The sequence below is a fragment of the Rhipicephalus microplus genome, chromosome 1 (assembly GCF_043290135.1).
Source record: "Rhipicephalus microplus isolate Deutch F79 chromosome 1, USDA_Rmic, whole genome shotgun sequence".
NCBI lineage: Eukaryota > Metazoa > Arthropoda > Arachnida > Ixodida > Ixodidae > Rhipicephalus > Rhipicephalus microplus.
This window is the reverse complement of record NC_134700.1, coordinates 54,974,715-54,996,914: the sequence shown is the minus strand read 5'-3', so window position 1 is coordinate 54,996,914 and position 22,200 is coordinate 54,974,715. Positions and strand designations below refer to the sequence as shown.

At 46.8% G+C, this 22,200-nt stretch overlaps 1 protein-coding gene across 4 annotated transcripts in view; it reads left to right on the top strand.

Annotated features, from left to right (window-relative positions):
* LOC119178800 (glycerol kinase 5) overlaps positions 1–22,200 on the top strand; it is a 409,569-nt gene that overhangs the window by 12,944 nt on the left and 374,425 nt on the right. For all 4 annotated transcript variants that reach the window (XM_075868891.1, XM_037430055.2, XM_075868972.1 and 1 more), the window contains exons 2-3: positions 5,991–6,102; positions 11,602–11,695. In XM_075868891.1, the coding sequence (XP_075725006.1) occupies positions 5,991–6,102; positions 11,602–11,695 (206 nt within the window). The remainder of the gene's footprint in view (positions 1–5,990; positions 6,103–11,601; positions 11,696–22,200) is intronic.

Genomic DNA, 22,200 nt, shown 5'->3' with positions numbered 1-22,200 from the left:
GTCGGCCAGAGCGGCGCTCTCGTCGGAGATCGCGGGGGCACAACCGGTCGGCACGAAATCCAAAGAGCTAGTCCTTTGTAGTCGTTTCGGAACTACTGAAGCCGTAAGTTAACAGTGTTCGGGCTGACTGCATAGACAGGTGGCATCTGCACACTCGTGGCATTACGACAAGTAGTAGACGGAGAAGATTTACGTGTTGGAGCGAGACGTACGGCTGTGGCTGCGGGCTCCCATAGCGTGGTAGCTAGTTTTAACGCGTTAGCGTTAGAGAGGTCGTGTCGCAGAAATTTCCCCGCCAGCGTAGGTACCGTTAATTGTGAGCGAAACATCGTCCGTGAGCGATAAAGCTAGAAAGAAGCAAATAAAATAAAGAATAAAATGTTCTGTCACATTGAGAATCCAACCCGGGCCGTTCGTGTGGCAAACACGTATCTTACCACAAAGCTGCCATGTTACTTGCAGCTGCTTCGGAAAAAAAAAAAAAACACTACGTAAATGCTATGTAGACGAAGGAGTCTCCTTAACGGATTTTGTTCGACAGGTGCCACGACGAAACGAGCCCATTCGGCGATTTGTAGGCGCATATGGGAAGCCATCAAACTACGTCGAAAAAGGCCGGGATATTGCAGCCATCGCCGCTAAAAACACAGAGGAACTTTCTAAAAGCTTTGAATATGGACAACCATGTCCATCTAGAGGAACACATATCACGCCAGAGGCGTTTCTAGAGGTGTTGATCAAGCAAACAGCAAACACTAGATAATGTGCTGCCATTTGTGAGGCATTGTGAGACTCTTTATAGCATCTTCACGGCCGCCTGGATCTGGCGCGCATACCGGCGCGCACACCCGATTCAGGTGGCCATGGCCTCTCGATGGCAAGCGCACGGCGTGTATCTTAAAGGTCAAGCGACTCTAGAACAAAAACCTGTATCTACAATCCATGCTCGCGCGCATGTGTGTGTGTGTATGTGTGTGTCTGTATGTGTAACAAAACATATTAATAAGTATCAACTTAGCGGTTGAAGGGAGCACTAGGGGCCGGATTTAGCTTTAGCGTTCAGCTTTTAAAGGCGAAGCTTAAGGGTCCCCCAACTTTTTCGCCACACGTGTTTAACTCATGTCTGAGCTTCAATCCCCCATTGTAGTAGTTTTAATCGTCATTCTATCAGCCGCATCTAATGGCCGCACGCTGCCGTTCATGTTTTGAGCAGTTTCTAGTGCTTACTTGTACTTGCGAGTGTTAAACAGATCGGTACCGATTTGTCTAAATCCAACATTGTGTAATGTACGTACCAACCGGCCCAGTTCAGTTCGCTAATGCAGGTGAGCTTTCTTCATCCTGTTTCTGAAAACACTGTTTTCATTTGAGCATAGCTTACGTGTTTAAGTCAATATATGTCACGTTTATTAAAATAGTTATGGAAGACCTATATTGCAGAAATATCACATTAACAGGTCCCAGAGTTCAGAAAAACTGGTGGGAGCCTGTTGTTAATATGCAAGTTTCCTGTCTGAAGCCCTCCACATGAAGGCAGCATGAGGAGGCGGAGGAGGAGAAAATTTTGATTTATTCCAAGAGGTAAAGGTGCGGTGGTGGAGTGTGAGAGGAGCCTACCCTGCGTAGGTCTCCGCTACCCTCTTGTACCAATCCAAAATCTGGTCCTGGATCTCGGGTGCCGAGCTGCACATAGCAGTCCCCCACTGCTCCTTACTATTAATGTGTAGAGAATTAGATGGTGGGTTTCGAGTACATCCCCACATGATATGGTCTAGGTTAGCTCTTTGTTGCCAGAAAATGCACAAAAGGGAGGGGTATATCGCAGGGTGTATAAGATGGCGAAAAGATGGGGTAGGAAACGTACGCATCTGTAACTGGCGCCATAGTATTTCATGGTAGCGCTAAGCTTCATGGTGTAAGGAGGGTATATAGTTGGTGTAGGCGTTAGTGCTTTGTAATATCGTGGAAGGTCAAGAGACGATCTCTCGCGCTGAGAAAGGCCGCGTAGTTTAACGCGCCACCAGAGGCCGGCGCTCGGCCAATCATTTCTCGAACACAGGTATAAGCCGCCTCATTGCCACTCAACCCCCCATGCGCGGGCGTCCATATGAGAGCAACGTCTTGCGTGGGGTGATGTTTCTTAAGAATTGAAAGGGCAGTTGAGATGCGACCTGCACTGAAGTTACTTATGACAGTTTTGAAGCCACTTACAATCATAGTGATATTGGAGATGGATAGACCTAAAGCGATGGCAGCCTCCTCTGCCTCCTCCGAAGAGTTGACAGTGATGGATGCTGTTGTGAGCACCTTGCTGTTATAATCGACAGCAGAGAGGGCATAAAATGAGGAGGATGGTTATTCTGCCGCATCGACATAGAGCACGTCATTGGCTCCACGCAATTTTCAATGAAAAGATTTTGCTCTTTGGAACCCGTGCGTGCATGCGGCTGGAGCGTATCCCGCAATGTCGACGTCATTGGTGGCGTTCCACGTCTCGGTGAAGCAAAGCACGTCTACTTTGCGGAGTACGGAGTCTTGCACGGCGTCAACCGCGTGAGCGCACAGCGACCTGGTGTTGAGTAGTGGCAGGGTGAAGTGGGACTCGGAGTCAACGTCTTCGAGCGCGCGAAAGTATCGTTGGGTGACGGTGTCCAGTCTGTGTTTCTGCAAACGTTGAAACTCGTCGGCCATGTTCTTGTTGACGTTTTCGCGCGTGTGATGAAAGTGGTGATCGCCGGCTTCGTTGGTGATGTACAGGTTGTTGACGTCGGTGCAACGGCTCATGGCAACGTACACCAGCTTTTACAGATGCGTCTTTGAGTATTTCCAGATCAAGATTGCATGCACCAGATTACATAACACAGGACACAACCAGGGCTTCACGTCATAAACATATTCGTAGCATTACACCTATATTTGCACGCACTAACATTTACAAGTATTCATTTTTCCCGAGAACTGTCTCTGATTGAAATGCTCTGCCCCATGATTCCCCTATGCTCGACACGCCGAGATGAAACTATACCCCTTTCTTGTCGCTTAAGTCTGCTTCTTTGCCTGTATTTGTCCCTTGTTTTTTGCGAATTTTTAATGTACATGAATTTTGTTCTGCAGTGAATGTATACTGCAGCGGAAGTGTATGTATGTAGAAGAATTTTGAACTGTATTGCCCTCTCCTGCATGGACCATACTTGGTCCGCAGTATGTGATAAATAAATAAATAAATAAATTTGTAGACGACTTTGGAGTAGGTGGCTTCCTGCGACTTGTGTACGGTAATGGCGCTGGCTTGCTCGACCGGAAACTGGCGCCGTTTGCATGTAACGCCGGCCTTGCATTTGATGGCCAGCGTGAGAGTCTGTCGAGCGATGGAGATCCACGCGTTGTCAACGACGTATCTCTTGCGCGTGGCTTCTTGTACGGCTCGTTTGGAACGTGCACGCGCGATTCTTCCAACGGTGGGTACTTCAAACTGCAGCCACGGGCAGTTGATGAAGACGTCGTCGCCGTCGAGGCGCTCGTAAAGTTTTACCGTGCCGACGGCGCCGTTGACGAGCCCTTTCACCATGTCGATGTTGTGCGTGATCATGTACGGTTGGCCGACCACCAGCCATATCTCGTGGGGCAGGTTTCCAAATTCGGCGGTAGACATTTTGGTGACTTTGCATCCAGCGTTGTCGACTACGGCTTGAGTCTTGCATCCCCGGAATGTGTCGTAAGCATATAAGTACACGACATATCCTCCCCACTCTTGTTGGTGTTGATCAACAATGAACGCGTTGTAGTGACGGACCTCTTCGTTTGAGTAGAAGATTCGGACTACCGACGGTGCGAATTCCATGGGCTTCTCGGCAGTCATAAAGCGACCGTCGATCAGACGCACGTCGTTTTCTTCCAGCGCTCTCCTATCACCGATCTTGGTTAGTATGTCCAAGAATGTTCTCGGAGCTGGGGATTTTCCGCTCGACGCCGACTTTTGCACTCCGGATCGCGAGCTCTTCTCAGCGCGGCCTTGCCCACGACGAAGTGTCTTCGGAATTGCTTGCGGTTCCGCCAACACATTGGCTGATGCTATTGGAAGGGACGTCAGTAAGTGTGTTTGCGTATTCGTTAGCATACATTTTCACCAGCAACATCGGACGTGGAACGACCACACAAACCAACCGACGAAGGGCGGCGCGCCCAGACACTCGGTTATTTATAGCAAGCGCCGGCCCCGGCCTGCGCATGTGCGCGTTAGCATACAGCTAGCGCACGTAAAACTAAAGGGCGTGCAGAGGGGACAAGCGAGCGCAGCGCGCGCTGTGTTGAGAGGAGGAAGGGATGCACAGATGGCTGGCGGAGGAGGAGGGGAGGCTGTGGACGACGACGGCGCATGACTTGCCCCTAGTATAACATTCTCCGCATGTCAAACAGGTGAAATTTTGAGGAGCCGAGACGAACCCGTCCGATCCGCTCGACACCACCTAGCGTCCCCTGGCAAGCGCAAAAAAAAAAACGGCAAAAATTTTATCCTAACGCAGGAATGACGTTTGTGGTAGCCACTGCCAATGAGCGCCGTAGCAGACGACTTGGGCGTCTCCCCTCTCTCTCTCGGGTTCTCCAGCATATGGCAGAGATACTGTATGTGCTATCTTTAGGAGCATATACAGTAACTCTAGCATATGGTTGTCAAACGCCTGACCCCGCTGGCGTGCACGCCGGCTATGCCACTACAGTGTACTAGAATGGGAAGTGTGCCGTGCGCGGCGTACACCAATGGAGGCAAGGGGGCCCCCGCAGCCCTGGAGGAAGGAAAAATATAGGAAAGGCCATGACGGCATATTCGTGAAGCCGCCGCATCGCAAATACCCGCACTACCTCCTAGTGGAGAAGCAGATAAACACTTCGTGATTTCCGGTCAGCAGCGACCTCGGAAGCGGTGTTTTCTGCCGGCAGCGAGTCAATCCACGAGTGCTGCTTCTTTTGCGTGTTTTTTTTTAGAAAATCTGTGCGATGCCCAGCTGTAGCATATACTCGGTGCGAATCGCGTGCACCGCCGCATGTACCTGGTGGCACTTTTCACATATGTTTGCTTCGCTGTTGATGGCATTTGCATGTGGAGCTCAGTTGTACGCTCCGTTGGTTCTTGCTCATTGTGTCAACTGAGAACACACGCGAACTTTCGTTTTTAGCGTTGTAGGCATCGTGTGCCGTCTTTAGAAGTTGTGTCATTCATACGAAAGGACACCTTACACCTCGTGATCTTTTCCCCCTCAGCGCCGTCTCAACCGCCAGCTGTCGCTGCACCCTTCACTTTGTTTTTTGCTTCTGCCGCCCGTATATCACTTTGTCATGTGCGTTCGTTGTTTCTGCACTGTTTAGGCAATCGAAAATACAGATGGAAGTTTATTTTTACAACATTGCCGTTGCACACTTCAAGTCAAGTGTTTTTTTTTTTCTGTAGTCTTAAATTTATTTATGTAGCCTGGCTGAGACTGAATACAAGCTCTCTGGCGCGTCCTGTCGCGAATTCAGATTGGGAAAGAGTAATCGCTTCTTGATTGCCTGTGCCTATATTCTTGTGCTTAACTATACTGCATTACTCCTGTCATGTAATATGCACGCACGTGACTGGCACACTTCACAGGCAGATCTCAATAGACAGAAGAGGGGCCCTGAGACAAAAAGAAAATTTCACAGCGTAAACAGGCATAGACAGCAAAAAATGCATTGCACTGCCGTCATATATTTCGTGTAAAAGGCCTTGAAAGCTAACTAATTTCCCGTTCTAAGTGACGTTTTTCGCTATTTATTCCTTTGTAGCACTGTGTTTGTAGCACTGCGTTGTGGACTTTTGCCACCTTGAAACGAATGGATGTTGATACATATGCCTCCCCTTCTACTTGCTAATGGCGATGCTGGTACGCAATCAATAAATGAATAAATAAGTAAATCCCTTTAGCAACATCAAGTACAGATTGTGATAATGCCTACCGTTTCTTTTGCAGGCCCGGTGATGGCCACACCATGTACGTGGCGTCGCTGGACGTGGGCTCCTCGGGTGTTCGGTGCCACATCTACGATCAGCAAGCCCGAGTCTGTGGAACAGCCTCGCAAAAGGTCGGTGGGCTTTCTTAATACCCCGGCTGCATTGTAATCGTAGCAAATTTTGGAGCTTTAAAAATGATCTTGCTTATGCATCCGTGCCGTGGTGGCGGCAGTACATATAAGCGGAGAAGGGCATGACCGCACTCTTTGCTCTGCGCTTTCGCCGCGTCCTCTTCTCAGTGTGCGTTTCTCGAGCAGTAAATAATTAAGGCTAACGAGTGCAGCTATACTACAAAAGTTGTTTTTATTCGACCCGGTAAATTTACATAAAAATGAAATCTTTTGAAGCTACGTAACATGTGAATGTTCCATTTCTGTAGTGGATATGTTTTGCAAGCGTTGTCTGCAATCACAAAGATGAAAATTTAGCCATTAAGTATAATGATGGCTTATTTCCAAGAAGAACATTCTAGAGTTTTGTATGGTGAGCGTACTGCTGCATCGGTAAGTATAGAAATAATTTGTGAACATGACTGTTTCGGAACTTACACAAACAAATAAGCCAAAACGTGAGCCGTAAGGTAATGACATACTAATTCGTTTTAATTAAACTTTTGATAGAGATGAGGTTCCTAGACATTCTCTATCTTCTGAACGAAGAGGTGCACTCCTTGTGGTTCATTATCTGTTCAATTAAAATTTGTATACTTTTTTTAGGTGTGGAGTACATTAGCATCGCTTATTCTCCCTCCCTCCATAAACCACCGTTTGGCTTCTATGACAGAGGTAGCCTAGAGGCATGTGAACAAAGCGAAACATCTGTGAACAACAACAATGTTACGAAAAGGCTGCTAACCAGAACAAACGAAATAAAACGACAGAGCTCCACAAAAACATCTACATCATTTAACCACCCATCAATCAAAGCATACGACAGAATAAAACGTTAACAAGAACGAAATAAAAAGCTCTTAACTAGGACTATATAGTTGGCGACAACACTATAAAACCGGCAAAGCGGCAACACCAACAAGCCATACCTCGAAGTTGGAGGTGCAGCATGTGGCAGCCATATGCCCGAAGCGTTGTCTACTGGAGGTGGAGGCCCATTTACATGAGCCATTGGGCACTGGTCGGGGCTCACTGAACGAACCGAAGCGCTTTGCCCACTCGTTACGATTGACTTCGTAAAGATGCGCAGTTCTTTTTTAACAGCGAAAGGTCTATATGGCTAGTAGAAACGAAAGACCGTCGGGCAGTGGTGTCATGAGTGGTCTGCATTGGCTGTATTATATCAGTTACGTCATTCGTAGCGTCGTACAAGCACATGCGCGCCATTGGTTGCGTTGTGGGTTAGCTCGTGATGTCAAACGCCGCTGAGTATAGCTAAGGATGTCAAATGCTTGCATCAGCACTACGTTGCGGCGTCATGATTGCGGGAGTGTGTTCGGCCCGGCGAGAGTTTCTTCGGTGGCACTTTGGCTTCGGCTGCGACGTCTGTGACCGCCTGTGGTTCAAGAACAACTACTGTGATTAACGCATTGCAAAACGTATTTAATCGCTCATTACACATTCCTATGGCAGTTATCATGCGTGGCACACCGTGCGGCATGTGACATAATCACTGTAGTAAACCCAAGCAAAACGTGTGTCTAACCTCATTAAGAAGCACGAAAAAGTGTAACCAAAAATTGTGAAAGGCTTCAGTGACACGTCGAATTAAACCACTACTAAATTCACTGGTTAACCATTTGTTGTATGGAGTGCTTGGGCGGTGATTTTTTTTTGTAGTTTTCAAGAAAAACCTGTTCTAGATTATTGCTTTGTACACTCTGTACAATGCATCATTCGCTCTTGAATTAAAGAAAATTTTTTGACATTGGGGTTTTGTTTAATCTCTTTGAGGGCCTCTAAACCACCCGGAAGTCGAAAGTTAGTTGTGTTGCAAAGGTGTAGAAGTTTACAGCGAATACCTAGTCGTGATAATTATTCTAGATGGTTCCGTGAGAGCAGAATTACACGCGTCCAATGGAGGCCTTCGCCACTGCTATGCTCGTCCTTCCTCCGGGATTGTCTTTAACGTGCCAGTTCCGTGCCTTTAACGTGCCAGTTCCTGAATTAAAATTCTTGTTTTACGTTTTCAGATTGTTGTAAGATGTCGCTTTGTAACCTATGAAATGTAAAATATATCGTCTGATTTGAAATGCAGGTGTCGACAACCTTGCGCCTCTTGATTTCAAGATTCATGATTCAAAATTTGTTGAGGTTGTTTCGAACACAGTTCATGTAAATTCAGAACATTGATTAGGCCGACAGCCATAGGCTAGTAGGGGGTCAAACGGGAGAAGGTTTACAAGCATAACACCAAATTGTATAAAAGTCAGAACATCAAAGAAACGCTTTAATAGAAAACAAAAAAGAATACACGAGAGATTTCATTAGGATTTAAGGTGACGTAAATGCATGATAGCAAGTACAGGAATGGAAATATTATGACATTGTTTCACTTTACACAGCAATGTAAAGATTTTAATATTGTTTCACTTTGTTCATAATCAAACAAAAAATGAGTACAGACAAAACATTAAACTGTGTGTAAGGTTTTGCACATAGTCATTACTATTTTTATACATGTAACAAATATTTTTAAGTGCATTTGAAAAAGCCCTAGTTTCGTTAATCTGAAATGGTATGTTACTCTTCACTTTAGCTCCTACGAACTGTAGTAAGCGTTTATCATAGACGTTATGAGTAGTTGGAAGATTAAAATTCCGCGATGTCATGCATCTAGTGACGCGGGTGGAGAAATAGAAGGTAGATACATCGAAAGGTACACCCTTATGCTGTGACATTACTGATGGTGACTGCGGTTTTATGTTGCCGTATGCAATCAAAAGGTAGAATTTGCAACTTCTATAACAAAGGTGCGCTGAGTTTATTATAAGCGCATAATCTATTATTCTAAGTCCTCGCTTTTGTAATATACGCGTAGGATTGAGCTAAGTTTTAAAGGTCCATCTCTATGAGTCTAAACAAAAAAGTTGGTAAATATTGCCAATAAAATAATATTTAGCAGCCAGTAACATACTAAAGCCAGATGTTAGCTTAGTACATACAGAATTTATTTGTTTTTGCAGTGTAATTATCTGTTGAACACTACAATGAGATATTTAAATTCTTGTATATGCTTAAGTTGGCAGTTCTTCATTGAAAGTCGAAATGACTCGCAGTTTAAATTTCGGTAACGGGAGTTAAAAATGGTGTATTTAGTTTTCCTTGCAATAAGTGTTATTTGTTCAATTTAAACCACATACAAATTTCTTTACTTATTCATTAGCTCTATATTTTAGATTGGCTATGTTGTTGCCATTAACTAATAAAGCTGTGTCGTCAGTATACATTAGCAACTCAGCCGATCTGAGTATGCATGGCAAATCATTTACATATAGTGCTTTCTGGTATTAATTGGTATTCTTTTCAATAAGGGCAGCTAACCCGGCATTCTGAGGTAACTACCAGTACAGATTAAGTGCTGTAATTTCACTTTCGCATCTTTACAACCAGCAGGGTCGCACTAGCCAGATTCGGCTGGCTGTTGCAGACTGTACGTCGGAACTGAGACAACATGACGATCTCCCGCGAAGCTTTTAAATGACTGCGCTACACATTGCTGTTATGAGACGTTCTCGTAGAGGAACGTTCAGTTGCCGCATTTTTAAATGCAAAGCAATTCTTAGTGAACTTCGGCGACCTTGAGCGTATCTATCTGTCTGTCTGTCTGTCTGTCTGTCTGTCTAGCCGCCTACGACTTTTAACTCTCCTGGCCGATAATGGTATCGATATCAAACTTGGTATGACATAACATGACTGTACGATGAGCATAAGGGACTAGTCATAACAGAAGAATCATGACAAGTATGCAATGAATGTAATGATTTACATTTCGTGGTCTTGCTGCTCTTGTGGTGGTTTTGTTCGCATGACATGTTACAACACTGGTATGGTATGACATGGCTGCGTGGCGAACACAAGTTGTAGGCCCGAACATGAAAATCATGATTTACGTGTCATGTAAAACATGACTACATGCGGCGTTCATGATACGGCCGCGAGCGTGTCGCTAGCTTCACATGTACCAAATTCGGTATTACGTGATGCGAAGGGAACACATAAGTAATCGACACGTCCAAACATGATAATCATGACATGTGTGTCATATAACAACATGACTACATGCCACAGTCACGATGCGCTCACGACCGTTTCGCTAGCTTCACATATGCCAAATATGGCATTACGTCACGTGAAGGGATGAGGAAGGTATGTGACTGGTGCAAACATAATAATCATGACAGGCGTGTCATGTGACAACGTGACTACATGCCATACGATGTGCTCGCGGCCGTTTGGCTAGCTTCACATATGTCAAATTCGGCATTATGTCGTGTGAATGCATGACGAAGGTATGTGACTGGTGCAAACATGATAATGATGGGATGCGTATCATTTAAGAACATGACTACATGGAACACTCAAGGCACCAATACACTTCGACGTGACCCGGCGTGTGCGCGGGCCTGCGTTTGTTGCAACACGTCATGCCGGCGATGCCACGCCAGGCGCCAATCTGCCTGCCATATACTTGCAAGGTTTGGCCTTATACTGCGTTGCTTTGATGCATGCGCGTTTGAGCCCGCGCGGCTTCTCTCCGTCACAAAGAGAGGCAGACACAGTACTGTCTGGATCACGTCAGGTGACGTCGTCAGCGCGAAATGCAGCATGTTGCATTTCGCGCTGGTTGCCGCCGGGCCCCGCCGATGGGCGCTGGTCGTTCCTGCTGCGCCTGGCATCAGACTATCTAGAGTGCTCGCGTTTTGCTAGCGTAGCGTTGTTGCAGCCAGCGTGCGCGCGCGTCAGCATTACGAGTATATTGGGCCCTTCATGAGGCGTTAGGGGTCGTTTCGTTAGCTCCACAATTACCCAATTTAGTGTTACGTGACGTAAATGGATGACGACGGTATATGACTGGTGCAAACATGATAATCATGACACGCGTGTCATGTAAGAACACGAGAACATACCACGCTCACAATTCTGTCCCTGCCATTTCGCTAGCTCCACATGTACTGAACTTAGTATCACATGAAGGGTAGAGGTGACGAAGGTAAATGACACGTCCAAACCTGCTAATCATGACATGGAAGTCGTGTACGGCATAATTTACGTCCGCCTCGTAATGTTGTGCTTATTTTAAAGTGACATATCAACCTTCCTCATTTGTGCTTCGCATATCACCGATTCCCATTGTACATGTGATGTGCCAATTCTTACAAAATTTTCGTTATCGCATTTCTTTCTCTATATTATGCACGTATGAAGCATTATTTAAACGCTTGTTGATGTTGATATAAACCAGTGCAAAGGGTAAGTGCTCATGAGGAGACGACATATAAGTTAGTATTAAAAAAGGAAGTACCCTTGAGGAGTTGGTGCTTTTTACTACTTGGAGAAGCTTGACCATCCATGGTGAATGTAAGGACTGCTTTGTTTTTGTTGTTTGATTCTGTGCAGTTGCAGACCGAGTGCCCCTCTGCTGGTGTTTTCGAAGTGGACCCCGAGCATCTGTGGCAGGCTGCCAAGGACACGCTAAGAGCCGCACTCAAAGGTAATCCACTCCAATGACAATTGACACTCAGGCCTATACGAACACCACAGACAGAAGTGTGGGATGCTTTTTGTCCCGTAATGTTTACACACGCTTTCACAGTTTTATGTACGGGTACACGTATATACCGATATAACAAGCTGGTGCGTGCGCATTAGTTGTGCATGCTGCAGTGTTACGTTGGTTAGCGTTTGAAACCTATTAGTAATCAGGCAATAACACTACCAAAACAATCTGTGAGACGCTACCTTGCATTAATAGTATTGCTACGGTATGCGCCTGGCTGTGGAGTGAGCCGGGCATGTGGGAAAAGAAGACAAGGTTGTGTAGCCAGGCCTGAGGACTTCATCTTCGCTTCTAACTGCCTAACTTGATTTTCATCCTGAAAATAAACAGTCAACCTTTATTAAACCTTAATAGGTTTTTGTTGGAGGTGCGGGGTAATCAACGAAGCAACAGGGTTCTGCAAGTGCCTGATTTTCGCCGAATTCGCCGCCTTGCTAGACTGCCCCAGTTGCCATTGATTGAGATGTCTCATGGCGAACACAAAAACCAGATCAGTGCAGCTATAGACCTTTCACCAGTCTCACCTGAACCGCAGTGTTGAATTGAATTGAATTGTTTATTTGTTTGGCATCAAAAGAGGTTGCCCTGGGGCGATGGCAAAAGGCAACATTTAAAATTGCCTGACTAGGCCCCTAGCCCCAGGTACCTGCTTCCACGGCTGGCACCTGTTTGCGTCGGGACCTGTTTGCCTGCTTCCACAGACGTAGACGACTCGAAGCTGTCTTGAAGCTCCGCAAGACTGTCAACCCTTGCTTGTCAGAGGGGGACAGAGGTGGCCACCTATTGAAATTGCCGAGGATGCATATCACTTCCTAATCCGCAAAGACAAATGCCCCGCCGTGGTGGTCTAGTGGATAAGGTACTCAGCTGCTGACCCGCAGGTCGCGGGTTCAAATCCCGGCTGTGGCGGCTGCATTTCCGACGGAGGCGGAAATGTTGTAGGCTCGTGTGCTCAGATTTGGGTGCACGTTAAAGAATCCCAGGTGGTCGAAATTTCCGGAGCCCTCCACTACGACGTCTCTCATAATCATATGGTGGTTTTGGGACGTTAAACCCCACAAATCAATCAATCAATCAGCAAAGACAAATTCTCACATAACCTGACGTCGTGCGCCAATGTTAAATGATCGGCCTTCTATACAGCGACACCAAGGTGCCGTGTTCTGAGTGTCTAGCCAGCTTCGTAGACCAGAGCAAGTGTTTCCAAGAAAGAATACGCCGACATAAGAACGACGACAGGAAGATGAAAGTGTCACGCAGTGCTCTTTCAGAGCACTGTGAGAAGCGCGACCATTAGGTGAACTTTGATAGCACTTCTGCTAGAGACAGAAATTTGGGATGGTGGCTTTTGCTCGAGTCCCAGCTCACTCAGGACACACCCGCTAAGATTAGCCATTCACTAGGGACAGTGCCCTCTGTAGACGTTTACGGCTTCCGAAGCGTGAGGGAAAGGGAAAGCCGGAGCCGTGGTCAAACAAGACGGGTAGATTCTGCCATGACAAACACAGTAACCACCTAATGAAGGGGTGGTCCCGAAACGTCGGTCTCACTACAAGCTTGGCTCAAGCCATTTTAACTTCCTAAATCGTGTATCCAGCCAGACATTTTCCCGTCGAAATGTTTACACATAAATTAAAATAATTCAGGAAGAAGACCTGTTGGGGCGCGTAAATTATGAGGTAACAAACAAAGATCCCCTTTTTTAGCACGAGCTGTTCGAGCCGCACATTTACATCTGTAAAACGTGGAGGTGATTTCTTCACAGAGCGGTGTTCGTTTTAGATTGAAGAAGGTGTGCGTTTCAGGAACCAGGTGTGGGTGTTTGCATAAGCTAGTTCATTGTTCGATAGTTTCAGGTGATTAGCGAAAGAACAACAAGCACGAAAGTCAAATGACTGACAATTACTATGTACATGTACTACTTGGAAATAATTATTTTATTGACAGAAAATATTACACCTACGCACTTTAGGTGAATATCTGTGCACTTGACGCTTGAATATGGAATACGAGAAGTGCAGGGTGTGCCACATACACCACATAATCGCTGTGATGAGAGACAGTGTACGGTGGCAAGGATTTATGGGGAATACGTTTGCACGCTTGTTGAGCCAGCGGGTCTCGCGTATCGCTTCAATAAGGGCCTTGTCGGAGGTGCGGATATTGCAAATCGAATCGTTTGATCAACCAAATGAAAATGAACGTCTGGAGAGAACAGTGTGGCATCCGTTATGATTAGTGGCTGTGGCGTACATTTATTGATGCAGATCGTCGATAAATGCATAGCCGGTAAAGAATGAACTTATGCAGCACTGTTCGGAAAAAAAGTGACCATTTTTTTATCACTGATAATGAGACGTGTTGGTGCCTTCCACAGAATGCGTGTCACTGAGACAATACGCAGACTATATTGTATTTTTCAAAATCCTTGCATGTGAAGTGGCGATATACAACTACTTAAAAAATTGACTTTAAGAGTATGTATGTCTGAGCTAAGTGGATTTCATTTGTATAAGTGATAAGGAATAGTTTAGTTGTTGAGTTGATATTGCGGGAAATTTTGACGGTGTCACGTTTTAAGTAACTCGCCGTAAAGGCAGATAGCACACGTAGCTCCACAAACCAACCCAGCCGCGTTATTAGCCCTGAGCTCCGAGGCGTGCCGCTTACGACAACCAGGCTTTGAATACTTAGTGTTCTGACATGAACGGTATTTGTGTACCCAGCTATCGGAGGGGTGAGTGACCCAACTTCCGGTGTGACGCACGCACATGGGCACGCACTAGAGGGACGTTATTGCGGCTCACTGGATATAAAAAACAGATGCATTAACAAATGACTCCAGGATTCGAACGGTGATGTGTAATTTCGATGCTTTCACAACGACGTCATGGGCGCGTGCTCATCACGCAATTTAGAAATAAAGTGCGTTCGGACTCCTAACGACACCTCCTCGACCGATTGAGAGTTTCGGTCACGATCGAAGAAACCACTTTCATTAGTCTCCTAGAAAAAAAGGATTCAGCGCGACAATGCTAAATAGCTCGTTTCGCTGAAATGTCGGCGGGGGCGTACTTGGTTGTGAGCGAAAAATAGTCTTTTTGTGACCGCAAAATAAAGAAAGGTGCAAAAAAAAAAATAAAACTTGTGGGACCGTGTGAGGATCGGACCTAATTTGTTTGCATGGCAAGCAGGTGTTCACTACATAGCCACAGCATTTGTTGAAACTGCTTTTATATTAATACCATGTAGTAGAAGGAGTCGGCTGAATGCATCGTATTTTTACGCGTAGAGAAGACGTGAACGGTTGAAGGGGCCGTCACGAAGGTGAGCGTAGGAGCAGCCAACAGGTTGTATTTCACGGCGCCGTCATCTTGAGGACAGCCAGCACGTTCACTGGCCGCCGTTTTTCTTGCGCATACGTGTCACATTTCTCTCCTCGCAGATGAAGCTCGCCGGGAGACTTGGGTGAAGTCACGGGGTGAACAAGTTCAAGTGACCAACACAGCTTGGGTTTTAGTGTCTCTTGTACGTGACCTTGTTTGGTTGGTTGAGAAGAAAGAACGGTCCATCGTATGTGGGCGAGAACTTGTGGCATAGACCGCGCTTCCGCACCGAAGCCGATAGCCACGTTAAATCACAGGGGTGATAAGTCGCAGGACGGTGGTGAAAGTCGTAGCGCGTTTTTGATCTGTCGTGTGATATGAAAGCCTGTAAACGAGCAATACGAGAAGAGCCAGGGTAGAGGCGAGTTAGTTGTACATATATATAGTGTAAACGTTTGCGCGATACAATGTAAAAAAGTCAAAGAAGACTTCCAGTGAAAGAGTGTTTCGTTGGGCAACATTGTGAAAGGTAAAATGAAAAGGCCTTTTCAGTATATGACCAACTGCGGTGGTCTAGTGGCTAAGGCTGCTGTTTCCCAGGTTGCAGGATCCAATTTGTCAAAATCGTTGATTGGGCGAGTTGGGCATTCATGATTGTTTGGTATAAGAGCACGGTACGTAGATGCGGACAAGCGCTTGTACCAGTCTATCTTGTCTACATCTACGTACCGTACTTGTATTTTAAACAATCGAATCCCGGCTGTGGTGGCTGCGTTTTTGACATAGGCGAAAATGCTGTAGGCCCGTGTGCTCAGATTTGGGTGCACGTTAAGGAACTCTAGGGGGTAAAAATTATCAATGTGTTTACTATCAATGTGTTTCAAATACTATCAATGTGTTCAGAAGTTCAGAAGCTGAAGGGCAAGCCGAAAACAAAGCCGCCGGTAGATGAAAGACCACAAATTGTGCCATATACGCACAAACTTTTTCACAACCTAAAAAAAAGGGCGTTTACATTGTATCGCGCAAACAAAGTACAAATTTTTTTTTTCAGCTCCACCGAAACTTACCGACCTCTGTCCACGCATTGCAGCGCTGCAAAACCTGACCCGTTGTTCTAAAGAAAGCATGCAAGGGCGTTTGTATCTTGTGCGATGTGCGTGCTTTACGAAATTCTACTTACATGCGGCAAAGTTTATATCGGCCAGCACAGGAGCTGCGTTAATCACAGGGCTATAGAGAGCATGAGATTTTAATTAAAGATAAGATGACTGCCCATTTACCCACATACTGCGAATTCTCCGTCTGTGAGCCGCACCTTACAAACATTCGCATATTTGGAATAAGAAAAAACTTCTCCACCTGAATATTTGGAGGCGTAATTTAACAATGTGAAGCGAGATATGTGTATCAGTGACACGTCAGTCACTCTGCCTAAATCTGAAGCGCAATTTTTTGATGCTTTGGTTTCATGACGTGTTAAGCGCGAAATTCTTCGCCCATGTCCTGCGGAACTGTAACTGCGCACATGTGTGCATATATATAAAGAGGGTCTTTTTATAATAATAATAATATTAATAATAATAATTATAATAATAATAATAATAATAATAATGTAGTGAATAAGAAAGACGTTGATACCATCAGGTCAGCTATCATCAACACAAGAGAAAGGCACGAGATCAGCGATCAAGCACCGTCATCTGGGTCCGCCTGCGTTCCTTTCGAGCTACCACCCACTTGCTCAGTCCTTCAATAAACCCCCTTTACATTTGGTGGATCGTGCTGGGTAACTACATCACCTACACCCTGGAACTCCGATCCCGCACCCTGCCGTCGACCATGCAAGTTGACGCTGCCGAACAGACAGCACCTCTCGCGGCCGCTACTTGCCCCGGCCCGATTCACCAGTGAGACCCCCTCATTAACACCGAAAGTTGGGCGAGTTGGTGATTGTTCATGATTACAAATAAGCAGCGCACGACGTTTTACACAAAGAGAGACGATAGGGACACCGCTGCACTCTCAACTAGTTTATTTCGTAAACGACCTTGGTTATTATACAACAAGACGGTGTACCACGTGCTACAATGACAACGTATTTTCTAAAAAGCCAACTTCGCAATCGCTCAAAGTAATCGATGCTTGGCTTATACAGTAATCTTTTCTTTTTGCGATGTGGAAGTAGATATCTATAGTAGATATCTTAAATGTTTTCAGGGACTGCAGCGAGGGCCTCGAGTTTACGTGGGAAGTGCCACGGGAAAGTCAGCTTCAGTTTTTGGACTTGTTGTTATCACGTGAGCCAGACCATGTTTGCTGGTTATATAGCCCACGATCTGAGAAGCCCCTGCTTAGCTATTCTTCCGGGCATTCAAAGACAGTTAAGAATGGCATAGCATTCTCTTGTCTCCGCGCTGCCTTGGCCAAATCTTGTCCCCACAAAGTTAATGATAGCTTCATCAGACAAGTAGATAGATTGGCTAGTGCGGGTTACGAAGAGCATGTTCTGCGCAGAACCGCACAGAAGTTGGTTCATCGTGTGCGCAAGAATATATCTTCGGAGCAGCCTCAAATTGAGAGGAATTATGAAGAAAGGAAAAAGAAATGTGTCTCCATACCCTATGCGCACAGTATATCACATAATCTAAAGAATGTAGGCAGCCGGTATGGCTTACAAGTTGTTTTTTCTGCACCTAACAAACTAGGTAAGATATGCGCTAGGCTAGATAGGAAGCGATTGACAAAAAAGGATAGGTGTCGGTGCTCTGTTAAGCACAGTGTTTTGTTTGTTGAGTGCAGAACCGCGGTGGTTTACTGTTTGCTCATGTCATGTGGGAAAATGTACATCGGTCAAACAGGCCGGTGCATAAATACAAGGTTAACGGAGCACAAGAGAGCATTAGCTAATAATGCTTACTCGCACTTAAGACGGCATTGCTTAGAATGTGGCTGTTCCCCGCTGTTCTCTGAGACTAAAATTCTTTCCAGCCACAGAGATAAGATGACAAGGGAAGTGATCGAGGCCTTCCACATCGCAAAAAGAAAAGATTACTGTATAAGCCAAGCATCGATTACTTTGAGCGATTGCGAAGTTGGCTTTTTAGAAAATACGTTGTCATTGTAGCACGTGGTACACCGTCTTGTTGTATAATAACCAAGGTCGTTTACGAAATAAACTAGTTGAGAGTGCAGCGGTGTCCCTATCGTCTCTCTTTGTGTAAAACGTCGTGCGCTGCTTATTTGTAATCAAGACCCCCTCATCTTTTTGGGCGCCGAAAACCAGGATGTCGAGGACTGGCTGTCGTCCTACGAAAAATTCAGTGGACCAAACAGGTGGGATCACGCTGCTAAGTTGAGCACCGTCAACTTTTACTTGGCTAATGTGGCAAAACTGTGGTACACAAACCACGAATTCGAGTTCGAAAACTGGGCCACTTTCAAGCAGGCAATATCCTTGGTTTTCGGTCGCCCTGCCGTGCGGAAGTTGCGCGCCGAACAACGCCTGCGCTCACGGGCACAAGAACCTGGCGAAACGTTTACCGCTTATATCGAAGATATACTCAATCTCTGCAGGCGCGTCGATGCCGCAATGAGCGAAAGTGCCAAGATCCAGCACATTATGAAAGGTGTTGATGACGACGTATTTCAAATGTTTCTTGCGAAGTCTCCTGGCACTGTGTCTGAAGTGGTAACTCTGTGCCAGAACTACGACGAATTGCGACGGCAACGAGCTCTGACCCGTCGTCCATCTCAGCCTAACCAACCACTCGCTGCACTGGACGTCGTACCTGACCGTCCCGCCTTCTAGCACAAATGAAAGACTTTGTACGTGAGGAGGTCGCACTTCAGCTTTCCCTCCTGCCGTTTTGTCAGCGCCAAGAGCTCCTGCAGCAGCAGAAAGAGCAACCACCGACACCGTTAGCTCCCATGCTCCGACATGCCCTTCAGGACCAGATTGCCGAGGCTATGCCAGTGCCCTTTCCGCAGCAAGTTGTCGCCGCGCCTCTTACTTATGCTGATGTAGTAAAGAGGCAGCAGCCACACCAGCCCTCGCCGTTCAATGGACTGCCGCATGTCACCGCTCCTACTCAGTCTTCCGTCGCATGGGCTCCTCTCCTCGCTACTATGTGCACAGCCTCGACTCAGTCGTATGCCGCGTGAGCGGCGCCTCTCGCTGCAAATGCCTGGCGAACGCGCGATAACCGGCCGATCTGTTTTGCGTGCGGCGGCCCTGGCCATATCTCCCGATACTGCCGTCGTCGCGTGCCCGCCTACACAGTCGTCCGACCACGAAGCAACTACATGAACTGACCCCCTTTTGGTTATGAAAGTTCGGATCGTCAATCAAACACGTCTTCCCGTGACTATCCGGCAACTTCGTCTCGACGCTCGCCTTCACCCGATCGACGCTCCTTGTCACCCATGCATCCACGACCAGCCCCTCAAAATGAGGGAAACTAGCCGTCGCAGTTCAAGGGGCAAGAACTACGCTATCGAAATGTTCAAGTCCTCGCACCTTGCCGTCAAATATCGTCGAAGTTTTTGTAGATGGCGCCCATGCATACGCTCTTATGGATACCGGTGCCGCTGTGTCTGTTATAGACGCCAAACTTTGCCGCAAGCTCCGAAAGGTGACCACGCCGCTTGATATGATGTCCTTACGTGCAGCAAACGGAGAACCTGTTCGACCTATAGCCGCCTGCACTGCCTGACTCGCAATTGCGGAGGACCACTACATTGTTGAGTTTATCGTCCTTTCCTCGTGCTCCCGTGACATCATACTTGGCTGGGATTTCCTATCGCGTAATCGTGTCGTTATAGATTGTGCTCGTTCTGAACTTGAACTGCTTCCATTGTTCGACCAGCCCTACGACCACACTAATCAAGCCGTACACAAGCTAGTTGTCAAAGAGGACACTGACATTCCACCGACAACAGCTGTTTTGCTCCCTGTGGTCTCCGACTGCATGCGTGATGAAGTAGCATTTTTTGAGCCATCAAGCTTCTTTCTAAGTCGGAAACCACTTCTGCTTTCTTATTCAGCCCTCTCAATTTCAAATGGAGCCAGTGCTCTCTGCCTTACCAATCCCTTTTCGCATACCATCAAACTGTTTAAAGGCGAGTCTCTTGGATGCGTACAGCCCATTGATAACGGACAAATTTTTACCGTGCCGCAAGAATCATCCCAAAGTGACCTCGCTGCCGTCAGTGCTCTTAACCACTCTGATCTACAGGCTTCGAAAGTGTTCGATTTGGCAATCGCAGATGGACTGTCACCATCTGAACGATCTGAACTCCTCCAACTGCTGTACCAGTACCGCGAATCTTTCGATGTTGTTCAACCTTCACTTGGCCGCACTTCTACCACTCTACATTACATCGATACCGGCTCCCATGCACCACTACGACAGCGACCATATCGTGTTTCTGCGGCGGAACGCCAAGTTATTACCGAACAGGTTAACGATATGCTGCAAGGCGGTGTCATTCAACCTTCACAAAGTCCATGGGCCTCACCTGTAGTGCTCGTTAAAAAAAAGGTTGGTTCCGTTCGCTTCTGCGTGGATTACTGACGTCTAAATAAGATCACTCGAAAAGACATGTATCTTTTACCCAGGATTGACGATGCCCTTGATACTTTACAAGGTGCTGAGTTTTTTTCATCATTAGATTTGTGCTCAGGGTACTGGCAGGTCCCCCTTGCAGATGCCGATCGACCAAAAACAGCCTTCGTGACACCGGACGGTCTGTATGAGTTTATTGTCATGCCCTTCGGCCTCTGCAATGTGCCTGCCACCTTCGAGCGCATGATGGACTCGGTTCTTCGGGGTTTGAAATGGCAAATCTGTCTCTGCTATCTCGACGATATTGTTACACGACATTGGCAACGAAAGAGCATCATAGACGACGAAGATGATGAAAGCGACCGTGCTCGTGTTGTTGTTGCTGCTGTTCTTCCATCTTGGCTTCCATGTCGTCTTTGCGCCAGACTTTGGAACACATCTCGAGCGCCTCAAACACGTCCTCACGTGCCTGAAGAATGCTCAGCTCCAACTCAACCTCAAGAAGTGTCACTTCGCTGCTCGGCAACTTACGATTCTCGGGCACGTCGTATCAAAGGACGGTATACTTCCAGACCCGGCTAAGTTACGTGCTGTCGCCGACTTCCCCAAACCAACGACTATGAAGCAGTTACGGAGCTTCGTGGGGTTATGCTCCTACTTTCGCTGGTTCGTGCGCAACTTCGCCTCTATCATTGCGCCTTTGACCAAACTTATCGGCAACACCACTGATATTTCGTCATGGTCTTCTGAGTGTGACCAAGCCTTCTGTACCCTTCGTCGTCTCCTCACTTCGCCACCAATACTGCGTCACTACGATCCTACGGCAGCAACTGAGGTCCACACCGACGGCAGTGGTGTCGGCCTCGGTGCGGTTCTCGCGCAACGCAAGCCTGGATTCGCCGAGTATGTCGTCGCCTACGCCAGCAGAACTCTTACCAAGGCTGAATCAAACTACAGCGTCACCGAGAAGGAATGCTTGGCGATCGTTTGGGCGCTTGTCAAGTTCCGCCCATACCTTTATGGCCGTGCTTTTGATGTAGTAACGGACCACCACGCATTATGCTGGTTATCTTCGCTTAAGGACCCATTGGGTCGTCTTGCCCATTGGGCTCTTCACCTTCAAGAATATGACATTCGCGTGGTATATCGTTCCGGCCACAAGCATGCCGATGCTGATGCACTGTCACGATCTCCCCTATCCCCGGACATCGCATCTGTTTCCTCGGACAACACGTTGTCAGCGCTTGAGGAGGACACCATCTCTTCTGCACAACGCAATGACCCATGGATCGCTTCCCTTCTTGACGCGTTATCCGAGGCACCGACACTTCCAACCACTCGAACCCTGCGCCGCCAGGCTCCACACTTCAGTATTCGGGATGGCCTTTTGTACCGGCGCAACTATTCAGCAGATGGTAGGAAATGGCTACTAGTCATTCCCCGAACGCTGCGCTCTACCATCTGTACGTCGTTTCATTCCGACCCGAAATGTGCTCACGCCGGTGTTTTCAAGACCTACGAGCGCCTACGAAAAAGGTATTACTGG